The sequence below is a fragment of the Salvia hispanica genome, chromosome 4 (assembly GCF_029641045.1).
Source record: "Salvia hispanica isolate PSC_SH4W2 chromosome 4, Shi_PSC_v1, whole genome shotgun sequence".
NCBI lineage: Eukaryota > Viridiplantae > Streptophyta > Magnoliopsida > Lamiales > Lamiaceae > Salvia > Salvia hispanica.
The window spans coordinates 21,803,110-21,828,669 of record NC_142695.1 but is presented as its reverse complement, the minus strand read 5'-3'; the positions used below and the strand labels follow the sequence as shown (position 1 = coordinate 21,828,669).

The following is a 25,560-nucleotide window of genomic DNA, read 5'->3' as shown; positions in this document are numbered from 1 at the left end:
TATTTGCGTAGTTCAGTTGTAACATTGACGTCGGTTTTATGATTCTTATGATTGTAAATTGTGTGAAAATTTATAAATTCAGACAAAAAAATGTTAATATTGGCAAGTAATCCAATGTATAATAGTGTCCATCTAGTAAGATACAACATTGGCCAAAAAAACATAATGAAGTAAATCTAAAATAGATTTAGTTAGTGCAAGTAATAGGCTAGGCTACAACATCCAAGTCTGTATCTCCTTCAATTTGGCCTGCTTCCAAACCACCGTCAGTATCAGAGTTGTGTTTCTGATGTTCATCACCCTCACCACTTACGCTACTTCCATCACCTGTAGCGCCCTCGCCATCGTTTCTGCCCCCATCCATCTCGGTCTCACTAGCAGGAGTCGCAATCTGCCCCAAGCACCAAAGGTTAGATAACAGAGGAGATGCATGCACATTTTACTCTCTCGAAACGGCTTTTTGCACCAACAAATATCGAGTTTTGTAGTAAATGATTTACCTGAGTGTCTTCGACTTGCTGCGTGGAACCTTTTGTCTCTTCCTTCTTGGCACGTTTGGTTCGATCACCTGGTTTAGCTTGATATTTTGATCGCACCTCGAGCGGCAAAAGTTCCAAGGGAACAACCCCTTCAATGCCATGTTCAGTGAACTACAAAATACAACAATTGAGTTAATCTTTAATGTAGCTGATGATTAAACAAATATCTTAGCTATAAAAAAAATATATACTCTTGAAAACCCTTCCAAATCTTGCCGGGCAGAAAACCTTAAACCTTTCCAGCAATATACCTGAAATATACTTGGAAATGTTAAAAGTTAAAGTGGTTACAGTTCAGACAAGATGAGTTCTTTAAAGCATCAAATTGCTGGGGTTGGAATACTTAAAACGAGGATCTTGGAAGCAAATACATTTGCTCATATATTGAGCAACATAGAGCACAAGCACTCGTAAATAAGAATGAACTAGTCAACATGACAAAGATGAAAAATGAAACTCACACAGAGAGATACTAAACCTAGAAAAAAAAAAGAATATTGAAGGTAAGGAAGAAGTTAAACTGACTCGGCTATTTTTGTGATGATATTCTTCTTCTATTCCAGCAGATTCGTCCATCTGTTGTTTCAAAATTAGATAAATACATACAAGTGTGCACAAGAGCTTATTTAAAAAAAATAGGTCAAATGAACTCACATCTTCAGCCAACGGTTTCCAGTAATCCATGATGGCAGGAGTGCGGACACGCTGAGGATCTGTAAGAGCATTCTGAAGAAATAAACCATTTATCACTAATAGTAAGAAACAGTTTTGGATCACATACTCGTAAGTTGCGTCTTTCTAGAATGTTATATTCAGTCCAAGGTTATGTGAAAAGTGGCAAGATTAAAAAAATCGGCATTTAGCACTATATATCAGCGTTTAAATACATGAAGCAAATATTAAAAAATGTAAAGCAAGGAATATAAAGCAAGTACAAAAGATATGATAAATTTACCGGGTTCTGATCAGCCCATTTCCACAACTGCGACAGTTCTTTATTTCCCAATCTCCACCGAGGACGACTAATAGATGGGCCCAAACAAAAAAAGGACAGTTAGGGTGGGATAATATTTCAGTAACATATAAATAAAAATGTACATCTTGGCTACATTCTTACGAATCTGACCGACTGATCCTCAAAAGCATCAGAAGTTTTTAGTTATGCTAGTTATCTATCCATTATGCTTCTGAAGTGGACAAATGATTGCTAACTATTTTTTGAACCAGTTGACTCTCAGAGGAAAAACTTGACTCAACAATCTTGCAACACTCGCATTGGTAACAATCTTCGTTTCTGTAACAGGTGCAAAAATGGATATACCTTCCCCTCAAATTTACTCTATATCAAGTTGTATTTAATACATGACAAACAAATGTCACAAATGAAGCTTCACGAACCAGCTCGTGGAGTGGAGACATAATGCATGGATGTCTAAAAGACAGGTATCGACCTCATATATCCTAATGAAGCTAATTCAGACAGACAATAATTATAACAATAGTTGATTACCGCTTCCGACTACCATCTTGAGCTAGCTTTTTCTCCACAGGTGGTTTTTCAAATGCAGAGCAACCATCGCGCTTCCACCAAACCTAGAGACAGGGTATATGATTAGTTTGATAACACAAAAATCCATAAATAATCAGACATTCATAAAAAGCAATCTCAGATGTCAATTAGAAAACAGATGCAACCTGTGCTACAGACACTTACCCAATTTCTCTCACGCTCCAAAATATGCTCAATGCTACGAAGGAATTCTTTCCCCCTAGGGGGGGTCATTTCTAGAAGCTTCTTCACTCGTTCTTCACAATTTTTTATCTCCTCTTTCTAGATCAATAAATGGTAAAGAAGTTTAATCTGGATTTCAGGACACAAATTAAAAAACATTTATAAATGGACGCTGAAGAAAAAACAAGCATTTTATGAGTTTTGCAAGGCTACAAGCACATAGCTATTTTATGTTACATCATCTTCACCAAACAAAAGTGAAACAGAAAATCTGGCACATCCGTTCATTATGATCAATAATTCTTGTATGTTGGACATTGAGTATGTTTACATATTGGTCTCTTAGGTAAAATGAAAATAATCTCAAGTTACATAATAGTAAAAAAGAGTCTTGTCTCCTATTCCCATCTTCCTTCTACGTTCTTACTGTATTTTCTCTCTCATCGGATGTTGTAGAGTTTATACCCACCCCCCTGATACGATCTTAGCTTGGACTTAATCGAGAAAAAGCCTAGTTGGTGATCATGGTTTTGCTGTTTTCTAAAGTGCTTCAAGCTCGATGAAGGAAGACGCTAACAAGCAAGGGCTGAGAGAAGTAGGGAGAAGGGAGCCATAGTTCCATAGCGAGGAAAGGAGACTACTCACAGCTTTACAAGGACATGAAGGTTATCACATGCACAGGTCGGTCGAGAGAAAGCATGCAAATGCAAGTCCATTAGGTCACAGACTCGAAACCTATCCATGCGTAGGATAGGGTCTTGGTTTGTTTAGGCCAAGTAAATTTGTGTTGTTTCAGTTTGATAAATGAGAGTAAGTTAGGAATTGTCTCTTAAGTTATCTTGTAATCTTATTTAATGTTTTAGAGTCCAAGCCAAAGTATATCACCTTAAGAGATCAAGTTTAGAAGTTCGTTTTCAAGCAGGATGAGTCAAGCTTTGCATATAAAAGGCCAATCTAATTTCAAATTATGGCCATAAAAGTTCATAGACGAAAAGATAAAAAAATTATGGGCAAGACAAGCAAAATAGTAATCTCCAGAGATAATAACAAAGGATAACAAGATTCAAATGAACTCACTGTTGTATCTGATGGCAAATCTTTATCGGTTTTTCCAGGGGCCTGAAGGAAGTAACATATTAGTAAATACTTCTTAAAGAATTAGAAATCATTTCAAAAGAAAGCAAGGAAGAATGATCTGACCTTGCAAGATTACTAAAAATAGGAAACGTATCAACATTTGACTGAATATATATTTACATAGAATTGGGTGGCTTGATAAAGAACATAGAGGTCATGTTAATGATCACCAATTTATTCACTCTCAGAAAGAAATAAATTTCCTAACACGTGAAGTTTGATACTTAAGAGCAGATTACAGAAAGACATATGCAGAAGGTAACCACCGCAAAAAATGAGTAACACTTTCCAACAATGACAAATAAAGCAAGCCACAATAATTTACAGAACAAATGCCATTCTTATTTTATGCATCCAATAGCATCACAATTACAAGTAGTTCAAAAAATTACAAATTATAATATATATGACCTAATTAAAAAGGGAAAGAAAGAAGTACCTTTAAGTAATCAAACAAAATAAGGCACTGAACCAGAATATGTCTTCGAAAACTTGGATCTTTCAACTGTAATAAGCCGAGAATGAGAGAATACTCATTATAAAATTAATCTGTTTAAAGCAGGTTGCCATACTAAAACGATTCCTATCTTGCACAACTCCCACCTCTAGACCCATTAGATTACTGCTGGTGAGATATTTTATACTGAAGTTTGACGCTTCATCCTCAAGGTTAATAGCACTGCCCTCTTCATCCCTTAGAGGTTGAGCCTCAAATGTATTCAGCACAACCTTAATATCCAGATTTCAGAAAGCATGGTGAACAATTAATCTATTTTCCAGGATGTTAAGAGAACTCCAGTAAAAGATTTTACCATCAAACTAGAAGTAAATTTTTGCCACTTTGCAACGGTTGAAGCAAGAGAAGCAGGATTGGAAAAGGATTCCTGGATAGCAAAGTGAAACATCAATAGTGCGCAGACCAATATTACAATAAAATAGCTTGGAGATGAAGCAAAGCGAATAGCTCTGGGCTAATATTTGGGGTGATTGAATTTCAATAGTATCGAAGAATTTCTTTATTTCCTTTACTACCAAAAAAATGTTATTCAGCGTATAATTGTTTAATATCATAAAAGTGCACAGTTTCCTTATGCGTAATTGGCATAATAAGTCATATTAAGTCACCACAAATAACAGTATACAGATCTCACAAGATACAAAGTCAAGTTATGCCTTCAGCATTTTTATGAATGACAGGAGTTGACAAAAGGATAAGCTGCCAACATTTCCATACTAGTGAACTGAATACCTTCATCACCACACAAAACATCTTAATTAAGCTTTGAATATGTGATAGTTGAAGGCATAAGTCAAAACAATATCTAGCCCATCCCACCATCACAAACTGAGAGAGGGTGACAATAATTTCCACAAATAAAAGTTAATAGGTTTACTTCATTGACAATGAAGTATCCAGCTTCTACTTCTCATTTCAAAGTTATACTTCTCGCTATTCCAACATTGTAAAAGTTGTTCACTAGCTGCCATAGGTAGATACGAGACTTTCACCAATACAAGAAATTCTATGTCATTAATTGAACCAAAAAAACTCCGTAATTCAACAGATATTTCAAAAGGATGACAACCAATTCTCCTGTGATTTTTTGTTTTCAAGTTTGGTCAGAAAACATCTATTCTGGTAGGAGAGAAATAATGGTGAACTAATGGATGTTTCCAGGCTAGACAAAGAACAGCAAATAAGTACAATGTTAAAACTAATGTACATTGCCAGGTAACTGTAAACTATACAGAGTACAATATTTTCAAACAATTATATTTCACTCATGCCCACCAACCTGTAAACTCCAAAAGGTTTTGTAAAAGTTGAAATCAATAGAACTACCTGAAAGTGGACAAGTCAATTTTAAAGGGTTGATAGTTAGAACAAGATGAACTTGGAAACAGAATAGGAGACATTGGAAATTGAATACAAAGGGTTACTTTCTGGGGCTTCTTTTTCATATTTGGTCTCATTTGATGTATTAAAAACTCCTTTGATATTGACAGCTGCCAGAAGGGGAGAGATGATAAATTAACTGCTGAAATAAATAAAATAAAATAAAAGCAATGGAGCAACTATCTATTGCCAGCAAAAACTACCTGAACGTTCTGATAATGGGAAAAAATGTGCAAGAAACATAATAATTCGTCCACAGAACACAACATCATTTGCCTGCAAGCCCATTTACATAAGTATTTCAGACATAACAAATATTATGATGCAGAAAGTCATTATGCTGAACAGTGTGTAACAAGATATCATGGAAAGCTAGGATTAGAGTGCATTTGCAGTGATTTTAAATTTGACCACTTGTAGTTGAAACATTCTGTCGACTGCCAAAAGGTAATAGAATTTCGTTTAACAAGCTTTCAGTAGAATGCAAGTCCTAAATGTAAATGCACATCCGCCTCCTGTAAAATCCAAATTTGACTCCACAGCCTGATCCTCAAATTAGTTTTTTAACAGAAACAACGAGAAGCTACACCGGATACTTTAATTGCCAAATAGTAAGCCAGCATGAAGAAAGAGGAAAATTACAGAGGAAAAAGCAAGAATTATTATGCATTTATATCCTAGACCATGTTGCTCAATGCTCATATAGTCAACTTTGTTCTACGTATGAAGAAGATCCAATGTCGTAGTGTTATATATTAGACAGCTAGGTATCTGAGAGCTACACAAATCTTGATATTAAGAAAATATCATCTAGATTATTTACAAGAAGTGAGGTATGGCTGAGAGAGGAATGCAACAATCCAACTGAAAAATTACACAGAGTTCTCAATAATCTATGAATAAACATTATGATTAATCAAGAGATCGAACCTTTGATAGACGACGAAGTAGCTGATTGCATGTTCTCAGCATAACAAGCTTCCCTCTGGCAAAGAGCTCTGGCTATGTAACACATAAAATAAAAGGATAAAATTGTGAGGTAGAACAGGTTACAAATCCAGGAAGAAGAGAAATGTTTGTAAGATGTGGATACAGGACTCATGAGGTAGAATGTACAGAAGCAATACCAAAAGTATAATGAAGCCTACCTTGCCAAGAATGTCTTGTTTACTTTCAATGTACCCAAAAATGTCTTCGCAGTTCCTCATTGTAGACATCTCTGTCAAATCTTCCAAAAGCTGGAAAATCATGCCACCTTCAATATGTTCTTTCTCACAGAGGTATAATACAATGTCTACAAGGAAGAAAACAATAGCACAAAAGATTAGAAAGCAGTAAAAAAAAGCAAGGTATCTTGATCTCTCTTTGGGGTATAATTCAGATTTTAGAAGCAATAACTCCATCCTTAATCACCTATAATGGTTCATGGTTGAAATTAGTTGGAAAGATTCCACGTTGCCAAAAGAAAAGGAAATAGTGAGCAGACAGAAAGTAGTTCAAGATCAGGGTAAACAGAAGCAGGGGAAATCAAACAAAATATGTAAACACTATACACACCAAGAATTGCCGACTTTATCTGAAAATAAAGTTTTCTAGCAATCAAATTAGATTTAAAAAATTCTAGTATGTCCTTCCATAGGAGAGCAGAACATGTAATTTGGCGAATGCCACTTCAAGGAATATATGTTAACGCAACGCCATCATTGCCATGGGAAAGCAAAAGAACAATATTCCAAAGTTCAGTGTTCGTTTTTTCAATAAGTCTAGTATTCCAGTCCCCTCAAACTCATTTTCCACCATCACATTTTGAGACACATCTTATTGAGCAGTTCTTGCACACATCTTCTTACAATACTAGTTGTTTGGGTATGACAATATGGTAAAATTTAAACGTTTCTTCTGTCAATTATGCAATGGCAACTTTAGTCCTTGAAAGGCTAAGACTTGGTATCATCTTTTTGTGTGCTAAGGCAGCGTGTCCTTAAAGTGACTGACATAAACAAAACCCACTTCTCACATGCTGAGTGCTGACATTGTTAAGACAATGAAATCCTGATAGAACTTCACTTATCGCTAGCTTAGCCTTACACCATCTCTTAGCTAGAACATAAACTAGCAGAATTTAGTTATTAAACCAGTTCTTTATGTCACCCATATTTTCCAGAATAAAAAGTGCCAGAGCAGATGAGCAACAACTTGGAGAAAAGTTTATAACTTGATATAAGCAATTACTCCACTTCCTATCTTAAGACCCAAATATTGTCCATATCTTAAGAAAATATAAGGACAAAATGGACTCTTTCAGCTAATACAACTATCATCCTTATATCTCCCTGTAAACTCACTGGACTATCCAGCAGAGAGAAAAAGCAGACTGGTAAAAGTAAAAACACACTCACCAAGAAGACGAGGAATTTGACCAGGACGTGCATCCTCGTCAGCTATGGATTGACCAAATAGCATAATTGCCTCACCTGACTGAACTGCATCTGACTGCAACAAAATGGCAGAGCATGTAAAATGTTCAATATAGTACATTGACAACTCATACACACCAAAACAATTAGAATGGCTGCCTAGACCTCGAAAGTAATTTGATTAGAACACAAGCTAGTTTTCCTAATCAATCGGACATGTTTTCAACTGAGTTACAATTCACACACATGCACCTGAAATGACTTAAACCACAACCTATTGGTTTGAGGGGAAGTGTCTAAACAACTAAGTTGTGATTCATTGTCCAATTGCACGTGTTTTAGCATTACATGAAGTTCCAATTTATAAGTTGTAGTACCAAAACTTGACATGATGTATACCAATTAGCAACTGAAAGTCTCAAAACATCAAATTTCAAGCAATTCCTGGTCGAAAATGTTTAGAAGTAGAGAATATACTAAGACAGGAATGTGGTGTTACCACAAGTTCTTGAAGCAAAGTCCGCAGAATATTCTCCAACAGCATATTTTCATCTTGAACGAGTTTCACTTGCTTCTGCAAGGAACATATAATACACTCAATGGTTATAAACGAAGAGTGGCTACCAATACAAACAGCTAAAATATGCACCAAAAAACACAAAGATATTATTTTTACATACAATTCCATGAAAAAATCGAATATAAAAGTAAACCCAAAGGTTCTAGTTTTGGGGGTTTCCCCTGAATTAGTTGGATTCATCAACTCACAACATTCAAATTCATGTATTTCTGCTTCGGACCTGGGGTTTTATTACTTGCTGCACAGTCTGGAGAGCGAAATCTTGAGGCGGCCCTGGATGCAGAATTGCTTTCCTGAATAAATCCTGGCGCCCAAATAAACCATTCGCTATGTATTAATTTGAAAATAAACAAACGCCAAAACGTAAGTAGATGAATATGAAGAGGCGCAATCACCATTTGAAGTAGGGGAATGAATCTGAGTAGAAAACAAGAGCACAAATCATTCACAAAGAGTACATCCGCAGCGGTGGAGAGACTCGGCTATGAATTCATTTTCTTATACTTGTTTCATTCAATTTTAATTTCGTAATTCAAAGGAAAAAAGAGTTCCTACAAAAGTGATATAGTATAAAACCTTAAGATCTGTTTGGTACCATGAGAATAAAATTAAAATTGAAATTGGAACAGGAAGTAAAACTAAAATTTCATAGAATTGAATTGGAATGATTGAATTTAAATACTAATTTTAAATATCTATTTAGTAAAATAAAGTAATTGATAAACACTTGATTAAATATAAATATTGTGAATACACACACAATACAACTTGTATACATCTCTATTTTATCCTCAGTAATAATTGTTTCTCTCTTATTATTCATATCTCTCATCTTTCTTTTTACTATTGACTAGCATCACTCACGTGCGATGCACGACCCATTTTCTTTTATTTAAACTTATTTTATACTGTAAAATGATTTTATAAATTCATAAAAATATAATTGTATGAAATCTGAAATCATAAATATTATTATTTCAAGTTCTAAAATCACAAATTTATAATAGCAATTTATTGTACCAATAAAAACTCATAAAACCAAATAAGTTTATGAACAAAAATTTGCACCCAAATCACATATCATTTAAATCACTTTTAGATCTATACTACAAAAATCAATCACAAACACATGTCAATAAAAATAATATATAAATATATATTAGAATATAGTCAAATCGATCAAAATCATCAACAAAAATACAACAAAATAGCATGGAATATACAACCGATATCAATATGCATGCAAATTAGATCAACCATGATCAACCATTAAGAGTAGCAGTGTTAAAAGAAAAATATCTTCATAATTTGACGACTATATAAATCCCAAAGTTAATAGGTTAGTGGGTAAGTGGCAATGAATGTCATTAGTGGGTAGTTAATCATGAAAAAAATAAAGAGTCATAGTATTAATATTTCATTTAGGTTACATAACACAATATTTAAATTTAATAATATAGTAAGTATATTAAAAAAACCTTCTTATTTTATCAATGGCATTTATATAATTATTCCCAAAAACATCATGATATAAAAGGTGTATGATATTAATAGCACCATGATGCAATTCAAAAAAATGTTTTCCACTTTAAGATTAAAACGCACTTTAACATTTCCTCGATTAAAAGAATACTAACCATTGAAAATGGAATATTAACCATTGAAAATGGATTCACAAATATGTTGTAATTGAACAATGAAACTTTCAATATATATTGATTTCCAAAAATCATTTCACTTCCCCTCTTCCACTCATTTGCTTCCAAATTAAGACAATAACAAAAAGTAAAAAAAATCACTTCTCCATATTTATAATTTGTAGAATCTCCACTTCGTCTTCTTTTTTTCCTACAAAGTATTCACAAATAGGATAGGAAAGTCCTCTTCCTTCTTTATTGCTTACGCAAATTATTGAAATTCTAGAGCTATCTCCTACTTCCATGTGTACATGACAATTCTTCCATTGCAAAAATATCCTACTCAAGTATTGAAAAGTACATATTAATGATCAAATATTATTTTTTTTGTATCACTTAATATAAGTGTAATGTGAGTGACACTGATAAATAAAAATAATAAATAAATTGTGTAAAGATGAAGAATATATTATGCATGATTCGAGTTAGGATGTCACTACTTTCAGCCCTCTTACTGATAAAATATTGAGATAAAATTTTCGAACCATGCACAAATGGTACTTTGACTATTACTATAATAGTAGAAAAATGAACAATAATGAAATAAACGCAAATTTTTGATACATTACGTAAAATAAAAGAAATAAGACCAACTAGCATAACAAAGCATGAAACATAACTCTCAGTGCTTGCAACCTCCAAAGCTGCGCTTGAAACATAATAGGAACTCACACACATACATCTCATACACACACCTGTAGATGCTGCTTTCTGAGCATGACATTCTCTTCAAACGAATGAGCTACTTCCAACTCTAACTCATTTGTATAAGTCTGCACATAATTTCTTGCAATATTACTTTTAAATTTCACAATGATTATATTTTTTTAAAAGTAGTATGAGTATAAAATTCAAGAGAGAGAGAGAGGCTTTCCACTTTCCTGCTTTCTAGCTCTGGAGCGAGCAGCAGACTCGCGGTTCTTGATCATGCGCTTATGGTGGCGGTCGTCGGCGGAAGTGGTGTCGCAATCTGGGAACCTCTTCTTGCTGGCGACGGCGGTGGTGAGGTTGAGATCGGCGGGGGCGAGGGTTATGTCTTTCCAGACTTGTTCCATGGATGTGGGGTCAGAAGAAGATGTCCCATTTCGAGCACAATTTCACTCGCCACGTTTTGATCGATATTTGATGCAATGGCCACCATGTTGTAGTAAACCATGACGGGCAACTGCATAAAATTAATATACCTTGCACCACAAAATTGTAATGGAATGGCAGTTACAAAAGAGGTGAAAAGGCAAAGACTCCCCATAAACCTACTCATGTCCCACGTTTAATTTTACATAAATTAATCAAAGCCGTTTTTTTCATTAATATTACATCCCAAAACTCCCCTTGTCCCACGTTTAATTTTAAATAAATTAATTAAAGCCATTTTTTTCATTAATATTACAAAAATTTTATAATGTCAATCTTGTGAATATTTCCAAAACTCCACTTTTATATATTTATAGATAGATGTCGAAACTACTTTTGACATGTAGACACCCAAAAGATATCCCACAACTATTAACTGGTTAATGTTAACAAAGTGATATGAGTATGTTAACACAAGTACACAAAAATAACATAATTATATTGATATATTTTGATACATTTGTTGAATTAAACTGTTTTTCAAAATATACGAAAATTGAAAAATTATCAAATTTCATTATTCGATCATCGTCTGAACATATGCAATTATAATCATGTTATAATCCTTAATTTGATATTTTTTTGAAAAATAAAAGTAATTTAAATCAAAAGAGATGGGTAAATAAAAAATTTTGAGATGATTTTGATGAGAGGGAAAGTGATTTTTTGAACTACTATATTTAACATTAAAACTCTTTATAATTTATTTAATTTTTTGAATATTATGTATAATCCATTTGCCATTATTCAATCACTAGATCTCCAAAACTATCTAATATTTGGATCACCAAAGCTAATATTTGGTTTTAGTTAGACTATGCAATTAATCATTATTAGGTTAGGAATAATAACAGTATCTAGAAACAGAATCATAAACTGCATAAGTTTTACAACAATTTAAACGAATCCCCTTTCTCTAAATATAAAAAAGCAACAAAACTCACATTTACACCTTTAAAATATTGAAACCCAAATAAATGTACTTTGCATGTACATCTAGTCTAAACTGTAAAAGAAATCGTACTCCGTATTTATTAATCAAAACAAAATTTTTGTTACACTCAAATGGCGGATTTATACATTTTCATCGACCAACCAACGATGAAAGAAACACTTGTTTTTTATTGACAAACTCGAAAAAAACCTTAGTTCTCTCCGCATCCGAGCTTATTTCCATAAAACTCAGCGTCCAAACACAAAAACATTACATCAGTTGTTGATGGGATCAGGCTGCATGGCTTTCTGGACTATTTCGGTTTGCTCTTTTGTGTGGACTTGGGTAAAGCCGGTGGCTGTGGCAGCGGACGGAGCACGCCCTATGTACTTGATGTCGTCCACATTACCCCTGCTCGCACCTTTCATTGTAGTGCCAAGACGAGGTTCGATGTAGCTGTATGCCCCCATGTTCATTGGCTCTTCCTGGCACCACACAACTTCCGCATCTGACAGAATTTAGTACACCCCAATGATTTGGTTAGAATGTACTATCAAGTAAATATCCATAGAATTTAACATAGTACTAGTACTATTTGAGACATACTTGGATATCTCTTAAGTTCACGTTCGGCGAGGTCGTATGGGAAGGGACAAAGCTGCTCCACCCTACAGATTGCCACGTCCTTCGCACCAGCCTTTTTTCGCTCTTCGTCAAGCTCATAATACACCTGCAAACAAGACTCAAATATGAAGACAAAAGTAACAGGAACAAATTGAAGTATAACTTCACACCTTTCCAGAGCAAAGAACCAGGCGTCTTATGCCCTCTTCAAGATCGGAGTGATCATTTTGGTCCTCTATTAGGCGTTTAAACCTGGTTCCTTGTGTGTCAAAGCCTTGGTGTCCTTGAACATCATCAAACTCGGATAAATTAGACTTGCATTCCTTGTGACGTAGCAAGTTCTTTGGTGACATCACAATGAGAGGTTTACGGAACTCCCTATGTATCTGCAACACGAAAGATGTGGAATGAGAGGACGCGTCTTTCTCTAATTGCACATATCTCCAGTTAAATATGCTTACTTGTCGCCTCAGGACGTGGAAATAATTTGCAGGTGTAGTTACATTCACCACCTGCCAGTTGCATTCCTGAATCTGTTTCCTGAGGGTTGGTTCCATCTCAGGTATGACAGAGGGATGATCATCACTCATCTACAATACAACATGAAAGGTCAAGTTTACATCCCTGGAAGAAACAACAGGATATTGTCTGGAAATATGAGAAGAATACATGTAGATGGAAATACAAGAAGAATATTAACGGGAGAAAATGATGAAGAAAAATAGCAATACCTGAAGGAAGCGTTCTAATCGTGCACTTGAGTGTTCTGGACCTTGGCCATCGTACCCATGAGGAAGAAGGACAACTAGTCCAGTTTGCCGCAGCCATTTGGCCTCTCCACTGCTCACAAATTGGTCAAACATCACCTGAGCTCCATTGGAAAAATCACCAAACTGAGCTTCCCAGAGTACCAGAGAATTCGGATTTTCCATTGAATAGCCTAATTCAAACCCCAAAACTCCAAACTCGGAAAGGGAGCTGGATTCAGGGTCAACAATCACATAAGGGACTAGAAATATATACGACTCCATTATATGCAAAGAAAAAGGAAATAATTCATCTTAAGTAAATGATGAAAACCTGAAAAGCAACTAAATAAATGATGCATAGTCCAACATATCAGCCAATGAAATGTTATACATGAGGAATAAATTCATTCTTACACCCAAAGAAAACTAGCTTAATAGCATTCTTATGATTTGAATTACTTACTAGTCCTGCAAATAGTTTTGCATGGGTGACAGTATAATTTGGGCTAGAACTCCAACCATTTTAGGGATAAAGAGACCATTCTATAGAAGTTTTAGTGCCAAGAGAACCCAAATACACTCGGAGCAATCCTAGTCCCAATAAAATGCATAACAGGAGCTTCATTCTGCATGCTCTTTAAATGCTTTGTCTCATTAAGATGAGACTGTGATGCATTAGAAGTCCAATTAAAACAAAGGTCAAACAGTAGTGGACAGAAGAAAATATAGGGAGTTTTTTACTTATAAAAACTGATACAGGAAGCAAGCATACTGACCAATATTACCTGTTGCTTACATTAAACATCTCTTTGTGTTGGTTCGTCATAACATGATCTAGAGGGCAGTATTTTTCGCCTGTTTCCTGGTCGTGAAGAACAGAATGCCTATGGCTAAAAGTACCTCGCTCAACATCCTGTCCACTCAACCTAACATGATTTCCCTCCACAAGCAATGTTGCAAATGCAAGGGCTTCACCCACCGCCCAGTCAATACCCTCTCCTGACTCAATCATTTTTGCACGATCATCAAAGATTCTCTTAACTGCTCTATGGGGTTTGAATTGTTCCGGAAGAGTAGTGATAGCCTTGCCAACATTCTTCAGAATCTCTGGATTGACCCTGAAAACAGAAAAAAGGCTTAGTGTTTTATCTGAAAGTGTAAGTGAAGACATCACATTACCCAGTGTTACGAACACGCGAAAGCTGTTCAGGAGACTTGAACCCAGTCCAGTAAGCTGAAAGCCAGTCCCTTTTTTGAGTCACATAGTCTTTGCTGGAAATAAATTCTTCATTGAGAATTGATGATACTTTGTTGTTTATCCTATCGACATCTTCTTTTTTTACATCACCAGATTCCAGAAGCTTCTTTTGGTAAATCTCGAGTGCAGATGGGTGATTCCTTATAACCTATAATCTTTCAAGAAATTAGAAGCTTCCATAGGCTACTTGAAGAAAGGAAAAACGACACAAGAATTAAATGAAGCTTAATTTCAACCGAAGTTAATTAGGAAAGAAATAGGAATAACAACAACATTTGTAAAGTAGGAAATGAAGAATAAAGTGCATACCTTGTACATTTTAGGTTGAGTGAAGGATGGCTCGTCAATTTCATTGTGGCCAAATCGACGGTAGCATATAATATCAACCACAACATCAGTATGAAAATTCTGACGCCATTCTGCAGCAAGTTCGCAAGCATTAACAACTGCTTCAACATCATCACCATTGACATGGAAAATAGGCACGCTAAGAGCTTTGGCAACATCTGTGCAGTACTGAGAGGATCTTCCTGATCTCGGGTCAGTAGTGAAAGCCACTTGATTGTTCACAACGATGTGGATGGTCCCGCCAGTAGTATAGTTTGGAAGAGCACTAAGATGCAAGGTTTCATAGACAACACCTTGTCCAGCAAAGCTTCCATCACCATGAATCAAAATACCCAGGTTTTTTGTTCTGTCAACATCATTTGAGAAATATTGTTTGGCTCTAGTCTTTCCCACCACAACAGGGTCCACTGCTTCCAAGTGGCTAGGATTTGCAACCAAAGACAGGTGAATTCTCTTACCACCCCTTGTTGCGCGATCGTAAGAAGTGCCAAGATGATATTTGACATCACCGGTCCCAGTGTAAAGTCCAACTTCATCCAAAGGCTTTGTACCACCGCTAAACTCATTGAAGATCTGTCGCAGAGGTTTCCGAACAACATTACCCAGAACATTTAATCTTCCTCTATGTGACATCCCAATTACAATGCTCTCCACTCCAAGATCTGCTGACCGATCAAACATTTCCTTCATACCAGGAATCAATGTCTCACAACCTTCAAGCCCAAACCTCTTGGCTGCAGTCCATTTGGCAGCCAAAAAATTCTCAAATTGGGTACTCCATATGAGCCGGTCAAGGATCACCTCACGTCGTTTCCGATTATATTGAGTAGACGCGGGAGTCTCAATTTTGTCTCTCAACCAGTTACACTTTTCACGATCTGCAATGTGCATGTACTCATAGCCTATGCTTCCACAATAAGCTTGTTCTAGTCTTTTCAATATCGCCCTTAACGTTTGCACAGGGCGGTTCTCGGACAAGAACCCTGCCATTCTCCAAACACCAACAAAGAACTCTCTATCAAGATCAGCTTCTGAAAAGCCATAAAGCGCTGGATCAAGATCATCGGGAATCGACCTCTCTTCCAAACCCAACGGATCTATCTTGGCTTTCAAGTGACCATAAACCTGGTAAGATCTCACTAGCAACAACAGCCGCATACTCTCTTGAATTGTTTGGCCAGAAAGGCCAGGAGACGTAGAGGCCTGGCCGACAAAATTCCTGAAAAAATTGTCCCATGATTCATCCACACTATTAGGATCCTGCTCCCAGGCTCTCTGTAACTCCTCAAGATAAACACTACTCGTGCCGTCTAGAAAGCTATCACTCAACCTCTGGAGAGGAACAGGGCGAGGAACAGGCGAAGATTGAGCCTTCGATCTAAAAACTGTAGCATGGAAATATTGACTCCGTTGAGGAGCAACATAAGAACCAGCTTGAGATATAGTCCGTCTAACAGCGAGCTTCGCCACATTCGAGCCCACTCTAAGCCACGCCATAGCTATTACAAAATCTAGCTAACAATGCAATATTTTGACGCTATTCCAATCAAATCAAGCGCTATCCACTGTCATTTATCTCCGAAACATCCTAATCCACAAAAATAAAAAACGATGAAATCGAAAGCACATAAAAATCAAAACACGATCTCATCATTCATTGGCACAATACTAATGTATACCTATCGTCATTCAACGTGAATAAATGCACAAAAGCAATGGAATCGATCATATATGTTTGCGAAAATTTCATAAAACAAAATCATTTCAGCGCAATCGATAGAACAGATCGAGTCATTGGGAGGAAATATTGGATCTAGTCGCTTGGAATAGGTGGCGCAATAATATCAATTATCATGCAGCATGACAACAATATTAAGTATTAGTTTTATAATAAAATGTGAGTAGGAATGAGTTAGTGGAATATGGGGTCCACTAAAAAAAATAGTAAAAGTGAAGTGTATCAAATTTTCAGGGACGGACCGAAATGATAATATGTATCAAATTTTCAGGGACAGAGGTTTACTATGCAAATAACTGAGTATTTTCATAATAAGTAAGCTATGAAAATAGCAATAAACGTAGAGTGTAGACATTTAATACCTCAGAAATGATCCAAGCGAATGCTACCTAATCTGCTGCGATTACGTTCTTCATGAGATGTTTTCCCAAATCAAGCTCATTTTATAGCATCTGTATTCCATTTTCAGTGCATTTCTTAATTCAAAGTCAAAACGCAATTTTTTTATAATACTAGTAATAGTAATGCCCCCAACATTCCCTTTTAATTATGTTTTTTACGCAAACTATAGGGAGTATATCTGTTTTATAAAAATCGAGTGAAGTACAAATACATTTCCTGGAATAAGGATTCATTAGATCAGTAGTCCCTGGACTTTAAAAATATCCATAGTAGTCATTGAACTAAGAGTTTATTTTATGGACAATCCATTTGTATTATTTTCGCCTGAAAATACCCCCAAAAGTGAGATGAGCATTTTTGTTCATTCACAATTTCACCTTTTCAATCTAATATTATTTCAAACGTGTACTAAATTTGATATTATTTCAAAATTATCATCTTCTTTTTCTATTTGTCATCATGCACTTTGTTTTTTTAAAATACAGATGTAATTTTATAAAATTAAATTTAAAATTTAGATTTTTAAATATCAATAATTTATTTTTAATTAAAATTATTAATTTATACATTCTTTCTCGATTCAACAACTGGAAGAAGGGGATACAACAACTGTTGGCGCGCGAAGAATTCACAACCATATATATTGAAATAAAACTATGCAGCTAACTCACACAAATCTTTTTTATAATAAAATACATAAAATTAATAATTTTAATTAAAAATATATTTTTAAAAATGTAAATTTTATAAAATTAAATCTAATACTGAAATAAAGAAACAAACTGAACGATGACAAATAGAAAAAGAAGATAATTTTGAAATAATATCAGATTTAGTACATCATTGAAATAATATCGGATTGAAAATGTGAAATTGTGAATGGACAAAAATGTCCATCTCACTTCTGGGGGCATTTTCGGGCGAAAATAGTGCAAAATGACTGCCGATGAAATAAACTCCTAGTTCAGGAATTACTAGAAAAATTTTTAAAATCCAAAGACTAGGATGGAATGAACCATTAGTTCAGTAACTATTTTTGTATTTCAGTAGTACAAATTTGATTAGACAAATAAGTGTAGTGTTTTTGTAACTATATCCCACGATCCAAAAAACAAACAAACTATGTATCCATAATTATGTTCGAAAATGCATTTAGATCTAATGACTAGAATAAGTACTCGAAGCAATTAGCAAATGGTCAGCAATGAATCACATCATTATATATATAAGTAATGTTAAAATGAATATAGTATTCCAATACATAATTAGGACCAATTCTATACCATTAAATGTTAACATGGGTGGACGAGATTAAATCTCATAAATTTCAATAAATAATAAATAAAATATTAATAAATTCTGTCATAATATAATAATTTTTGTAATTTTTCTAATATCAACATAATGTATTAAAAACATCAACACAATATATATATTTCAACACACGTACACGAAAACTTCAACACAGTTTTTATTGATATTATACATGCATTATACTGAAATATTTTATGTATTTATTAGTATAAAATCTGTTTATCTATATATACAAAAATTGAAAGAAAAATTATAAAATTCATCGGTCGAACATCGTTGGAACATATGCTATAGAGATCTTCTTATTATTCTTATAAAATTACCTTTAATTTGATATATTTTTTTTACTAAAAATTATTTAAATTGACATAATTACATATATTTAAAATTTTAAGATAATTTTGAAGAAAGAGAATATGGTTGATTTTAATTGTCATATAATAAGAATTGACATTATTAACCTTTAAATTTATTTAATATAATTAAAATTTATAATGTAATTCATTTAACATTACTTTAACTAGTGATATCTAACGGTGTAGAGTGGAAATTCATTTTGTTAAAGTGATATCTAACGGTGTAGAGTGGAAATTCATTTTTCATAAACTTTCAATAGACTAATACTATTAAAAGGTATCAAAGTGAATAAATGTACCACCAAGATTTTAGTAAGACGAGCTTAACCACCAAGGCTACCTTTGATCGTCAGAATTTTGTTTAAGAAAGTAATCTTATTTCTAAATTTTTAAATTTATATATTTGTTTTGAGTGTTAATAAAATTGGGAAAGTAATCAGAATCCTACAAGGAAAATAGTACAATTTTTCAGGATTCTAAATTTTAGCTTTTCTTAGGTATTCTTTTTTTCAATTTTTGGATTCTTACATATTTAAGTATTTAACTGAGTTAAGTATAATCTTTTACAAACATTATTATTACTATTATTATTATTAAATAAACTTTTTAAATAATTTAAAATTATGAATCATACTCTACTTAATTTAATTATAATAAATAACTATAATTACACTATAATTATAAGAATAACAATAATATTATTATTATTATATTTATAATTACTAATAGTTATAAAATAATTATTTAAATTATGTATCGTAATATTATTATTAATAAAATATTATTATCATTTAATTAATTAATTAATCAACAGTCTTTATTCAATTATAATATCAATAAATATTTAAAATTATAAGTATATGTTTATTTATGATTATAATAATATAAAATAATAAATTAAGAAAATCTTAATTAAATTATTTTAATTAACATTATAATAATAAATAAAATAATATATTATTATAACTTTTTTAACCTAATATTTATTAAAGGAATCTTAATATATAATACTCCCTCCGTCCCAGCTAGGGATGTCAATCCGGTCGACCCATCGGGTTTCGGGCCAGCCTACTTGGGTTTCGGGTCAATCGGTCCGGGCTAATCAGGTTGTGATTTCTTTGGTTATAAAAGTTCAACCCTAACCCTAAATGCTCGGGTTTCGGGCTAGCCCATCGGGTTAATCGGGTTGATACCGATAAGATTAACATACGAACAATCCAATAAATAATGATGAAAATAATTATATTTATAAAATATAAAATATTTAATTATGATAAATTTGAGATATAAGCTTAAGCACAATCATAAACATGATCAAATACTAATAATTGAGATATTTTGTGAAATTTTAATGCATGTTTTAGAAATTTAAATATTTTTTTTATTGAATTTGAAGTTTTTAATTTATTTATCAATTTTTATATTAATGAAAATTCAATATATAATTTGTATATTTAATATAAAATTGAAAGTTATTTTTATTAGATATCTATATTATAAAATTAATCAATAAAGTGTCGAATAGGAGTAAAAATATTGAATAATAGAAATTTTATCGGGTTTTCGGGCTAGCCCATCGGATTTTCGGGTGTGGCCATAATAGGTTGCGGGTTAATTGGGTGCGGGCTAATCAAGTTTTGATTTTTTCCGGACTAGACTGACATCCCTAGTCCCTGGATGTGAGACGTTTAATTTATGCACCTGTTTTGGAAAAATGATTATAAATAGTTAAAGTGTAGCGACTCTCTTTTATATTATTCTCTATCTTACTTAATTTTATCTTCACTTTACTATCATTTTTTTTAAAACAAGTCAAAAAATCAAACGTCTCACTTAGGCTGAAACATAGAGAGTATCAAAATTAGTGTTATTATTTAATTAAATATGAAATTTAAAACCTTGATATTTTCCGAACACAGGAAAGTAAAGTTGTTAGGAATCATATTCTAAGGATTCATTTTCCTAAGAATCATTTTCCTTGTCAATTTTACTTTCCCGGCAACCAAACATGACCTAAGTTTTTATTTAAAATAAAAATAATTGAGTTAACTATGATTACTATTTTCATAAGTAGTTGTTCAACCAAATTCCAACAATTCGTTCATTAAAAACATTAATTTTAAATACTGGAATAACAACTTAATTTAACTCGAGATTTCAATGTAGTTCTCATAAATCTTTCTAATCTGGGTATATATTATTTAATCGAATTTTTTAGTACATTATAAAATTTGATATATCATTAAAATGGCCAAAGTTAAACCATGTTCTAGGATTCTATTAATTTCCCAATAATTGATGAATCAATGACCCACTCATTACATAATTACTCACGAATGGTTGTTTTGGTTGAAGCCTTGAACATTAATCATACATTAATGAAGAAAAAAAATAGGACTAGTTGTTGTAGTTTATTGCTGGAGGTTTGAAGTGATAAAATATTGGTAAAAGCTTTCAGAAAAATGATAAAAATAGCTCAAATTATAAAAAAAATCCAAAAAATAGTCTTGATCAGTTCCACGAAACTCAGAATGTTTATATGTGGTTTTATGAGACTATTGGGGTTTGATTGAACACAATTATCAATTACTATTAGACTTGTTGATAGAGGATATATATATATATATATATATATATATATATATATATATATATATATATATATATATATATATATATATATATATATGGGTGCGATCATATCATAACTCATATTTATGTGATAACCTAATAACCCTATCATTTTATGGGTCAAAAGTATCATTTTTACTAAAAATGATATTTATACACGATAAAATGATACTTTTATTCCATAAAATGATATTCTGTTCCATAAAATGATATTTTTCGTCCATAAAATGATATTTTTCGTCCATAAAATGAGGGTTATTAGGTTATCACCATATGGGTTATTAGGTTATCACCATAAATATTGGTTATGATATGATCACATGTGATCATATCATAACCCCCAAATCACATAATAACTCTATAACCAAATCTGGACCACACATATTTGATAATCTTGTGGTTGAGATTCAAACTTAGATTTACTTATAAAAAAGGTGCAGAGGGGTAAAAATGTAATTTCCTCATTTAATTTCTGAATTCTACTCCAAACGCGCGAATCACGCTTTCATTCTTTTTGAACTCAATTCTCTCCTTCATCTTCATCTTCACAATTAAGATTGATTCTCTCATCTTCATCTTCCATATTTCTCGCCTATTTTATTTCAACATCTCCAGATTTTCTTCGATTTGTTTCATTATTCCGTATTCTCCAGATTTTGTTTCCATAATTGTGATCGGGAAGATGTTTTCAATTTTGCGTTCTTATTTTCATTGATTACCTCTTCAATTGCTGTGAAAATTTGCTTCGATGGAATCTGTAGCAAATAACGAAGGTAACAATCATTATCTATTACTTAGCTTATTGATTGTGTTCATATTCATGTATTGAATTTGATTTTAGATTAATATTAGTTGTTGATTGGTTTATGTTTCTGATGTACTGAAATTCTTATTTGATTATATTATGTATTGTCGATTATGTGTTAAAATGATACTTTTGGCTTATAAATGTTAGGTTTACTGCATAATATGATAGTTTTGTCGGATAAAATGATATTATGATAAAATGATACTATGATAAAATGATACTATTACTGATTTGTAGGTATGTACATTCCTGTTTGTGATGATAGGTTTACTGCATAACATGATAGTTTTGTCGGATAAAATGATACTATGATAAAATGATGCTATTACTGATTTGTAGGTATTTACATTCCTGTTTGTGATGATAGGTTTATTGCATAACATGATATTTTTACTGCATAAAATGATACTTTTACTGCATAAAATGATATTATGATAAAATGATACTATGATAAAATGATACTTTTACTGATTTGTAGGTATGTACATTCCTGTTTGTGATGATGCTTTGAAGCCAATGATTGGTATGAAATTCAATACATTAGTAGAAGCAGTTGGTTTCTATGAACATTATGCTCGTTCAGTTGGTTTTGGCATTCGTAAAATGGGTAACAAATCAGTTCAAGGTATTACTAAGTGGCAGTATTTGGCTTGCAGCAGACAAGGCTCTAAGAATTTTATACCTGGTCATGCATCCCAATCAACTGAAGTGTCTTTTAAAAAGCGTAGGTGTCGGTCATTTAAGTGTGAATGTCTTGCTAAGCTCAATTTGAGATATTATTCAGATGGCAAGAGCAGAGGATATGAGGTTTATCAGTTTGTTGAGTATCATAATCACTTAATGGTTGCGGATGAGCATAGGCATTTTATGATGGCCAATCGCAATCTGGATCCTATCCATCGGAGGTTTATGGAGGATTGTGGCAGGTGTAATATTGGTCCTACTCTCACATTCAAACTTTTGAAGGAGATAATGGGTGGACCAGAAAATGTTGGATGTGATATTATTGATATTAGAAATGGTTATCGTGATATTATGTCCAATATTGATGGTTCAGATGCTCAAATGATTTTTGATTATATGCGTTCTCAAAAGGAATCATCTGATGCCTTCTATTATGAAATTGAGATAGGATCTCATGGAAAGTTAACTAGACTCTTCTGGGCTGATGCTATTTCAAGACGAAATTATCATATGTTTGGAGATGTAATTTCATTTGATTCAACATACAACACTAACAGGTATATTACTTTTGTTGCTAATAGACATAAAATGATACTTTTTGCTGATTAAATTATATTTCAGTTGATAAAATGATACTTTTTGCTGATAAAATGATAGTCATAGCTGATAAAATGATACTTCTGAATTATATAATGACAAAATGATACTTGCAGTAGATAAAATGATATTTCTTACTAATAAAATGATACTTTTGCTGATAAAATGATAGTTATAGCTGATAAAATGATACTTTTCTATATGCATGAAAATATAATTCATTTTTATGTTATAAAATGGTACTTCTGAACTATATAATGACAAAATGATACTTGCAGTAGATAAAATGATACTTCTTACTAATAAAATGATACTTTTGGCTGATAAAATGATACTCAGAATATACTCATTTTATTCACAGAACCTATCATTTTATTCCCCGAAACTATCATTTTATCATGCAAAAGTATCATTTTATCCGCTCAAACTATCATTTTATGATGCAAAAGTATCAGTTTTCAAATAAAACAGAACCACCAAAAAACATCATCAAACCTATATCATTTTAACCATTTTATGATAAATATAATTCATTTTTATGCTATATTCTGAAGGTATTGCATGATTTTTGCTCCATTCACTGGAAAAGATAACCATTCTAGACCAGTTACATTTGGAGCTGGCTTGTAATCAAGTGAAGGTAGAGAATCCTATTCTTGGTTGTTTGGCTGTTTTGTTCGATGCATGGGGGTAGCACCCAAATTGATTATCACTGATCAAGATTGGGGGATCAAACTTGCTGTTCAACAAGTACTTTTACAAACAAGGCACCGATGGTGTATGTGGCATATCATGGTTAAGGTGTCAGATAAGTTGCCCAAATCTTTACTTGGTAATGAAGATTTCAAAAAAGAGTTGAATGCATGTGTTTGGTCTGATTTGTTAGAGCCTGATGAGTTTGATATAATATGGAATGATATAATGGAACGGTATGGATTAGAAGACGTGCACTGGTTTGGATCAATGTTTGAAGATAGAGAATTCTGGGTTCCTGCTTATTTTCGAGATTTTCCCATGGGGTCGCTTCTTAGGACTACATCGATGTCTGAATCGGAGAATAGCTTTTTTAAAAACTATACAAATCCACGTGCAAATCTTGTACAGTTCATCAATTTCTTTAATTATGCTGTGGGAGATCAAAGGAATGCCAATTCACGATTGAACTACTTGGATTACTCAACTATTCCTGATTTGTCAACCCAATTGCCTATTGAGAAGCATGCATCTACAATCTACACTGATTCTATTTTCAAACATGTACAACAGGAAATAAGTATGGTATGTGAGATTGTTTCTATAACTACTGTTGAGGATAACATCAAGATGCATCAGGTTAAGGACCAATATGGTAGAACATTGGATGTTAAGTATGATTGTAAGGAAGACACATTCGACTGTAGTTGCAAGAAGTTTTCCAGAATTGGTTTGTTATGCTGTCATATATTTTGTTTGTTGAAGAATAAGTCTGCTAATCTCATTCCTGAGAAATATTTTGGTCGAAGGTGGTTGAAGAGCTCTTTACTAAAGGCAGCACATGGTCTACCATCTGAGGAACAACAACCATTTGAACGTGTGTTCCATTTTTAACCTTATTTGTAAAAATTCTATTTTTCAGTCAGAGAAATGATAGTACTTATTGTAATAATGTTATCTTTTATCTTGCAGATTTGGATGAAAAGCAGGAAGTTAAGAAAAAGTTGTTCTCCAACTTTTATCGATTAGTCCAAAAGTCTGAAGGAAGTATTGATCATTTGTCTTTGTTAAGTGCTGGTCTTGATGATTTGGAACAGCATATATTTGGAAATTGTGCAGCACCTTCAGTCATTGAAAAGAAGAAGATGGTTGAGGATTTTTATGGAATGGCAGTACCTGATGTAATTGATGTACATCCTCCAGACGTTGTTAGTACCAAAGGATCAGCTAGTGGCAAAGTAGCAAAGAGGCAGAGTGCAATAAGGAAAGCAAATAAGCCTCTACGACGGTG

At 33.2% G+C, this 25,560-nt stretch overlaps 2 protein-coding genes across 2 annotated transcripts; both read right to left on the bottom strand.

Annotated features, from left to right (window-relative positions):
* Nucleotides 1-77: 77 nt before the first annotated feature.
* On the bottom strand, nucleotides 78-11,054 carry THO1 (nuclear matrix protein-like protein). Its single transcript, XM_089056608.1, has 23 exons — nucleotides 10,893-11,054; nucleotides 10,695-10,772; nucleotides 8,698-8,719; nucleotides 8,491-8,606; nucleotides 8,222-8,296; nucleotides 7,705-7,798; nucleotides 6,454-6,599; nucleotides 6,236-6,307; nucleotides 5,509-5,581; nucleotides 5,350-5,415; nucleotides 5,205-5,251; nucleotides 4,221-4,292; nucleotides 4,012-4,137; nucleotides 3,848-3,913; nucleotides 3,349-3,390; nucleotides 2,254-2,370; nucleotides 2,050-2,132; nucleotides 1,495-1,561; nucleotides 1,194-1,265; nucleotides 1,065-1,115; nucleotides 731-790; nucleotides 501-650; nucleotides 78-391 (listed from the first exon to the last, which is right to left on the bottom strand). Exons 1-23 carry the CDS (start codon nucleotides 11,052-11,054, stop codon nucleotides 209-211), a joined length of 2,040 nt encoding a protein of 679 aa, XP_088912734.1. The 3' UTR covers nucleotides 78-208.
* Nucleotides 11,055-12,045: 991 nt separating this feature from the next.
* On the bottom strand, nucleotides 12,046-16,841 carry LOC125197102 (uncharacterized). Its single transcript, XM_048095806.2, has 9 exons — nucleotides 16,726-16,841; nucleotides 15,008-16,634; nucleotides 14,620-14,846; nucleotides 14,226-14,558; nucleotides 13,423-13,669; nucleotides 13,153-13,281; nucleotides 12,862-13,077; nucleotides 12,674-12,797; nucleotides 12,046-12,575 (listed from the first exon to the last, which is right to left on the bottom strand). Exons 2-9 carry the CDS (start codon nucleotides 16,541-16,543, stop codon nucleotides 12,343-12,345), a joined length of 3,045 nt encoding a protein of 1,014 aa, XP_047951763.2. The 5' UTR covers nucleotides 16,544-16,634; nucleotides 16,726-16,841; the 3' UTR covers nucleotides 12,046-12,342.
* Nucleotides 16,842-25,560: the final 8,719 nt, after the last annotated feature.

Coding starts and splice junctions, on each gene's coding strand:
- THO1 (XM_089056608.1), bottom strand. CDS start 11,054: ATGGAACAAGTCTGGAAAGACATAACCCTCGCCCCCGCCGATCTCAAC. Junction 5,252..5,349: donor TGAAAAAGAAGCCCCAGAAA/GTAACCCTTTGT, acceptor GTCCACTTTCAG/GTAGTTCTATTGATTTCAAC. Junction 2,371..3,348: donor ATTTGCCATCAGATACAACA/GTGAGTTCATTT, acceptor TTATTGATCTAG/AAAGAGGAGATAAAAAATTG.
- LOC125197102 (XM_048095806.2), bottom strand. CDS start 16,543: ATGGCGTGGCTTAGAGTGGGCTCGAATGTGGCGAAGCTCGCTGTTAGA. Junction 12,798..12,861: donor TGGTTCTTTGCTCTGGAAAG/GTGTGAAGTTAT, acceptor TCTTGTTTGCAG/GTGTATTATGAGCTTGACGA. Junction 12,576..12,673: donor TGAACTTAAGAGATATCCAA/GTATGTCTCAAA, acceptor AAATTCTGTCAG/ATGCGGAAGTTGTGTGGTGC.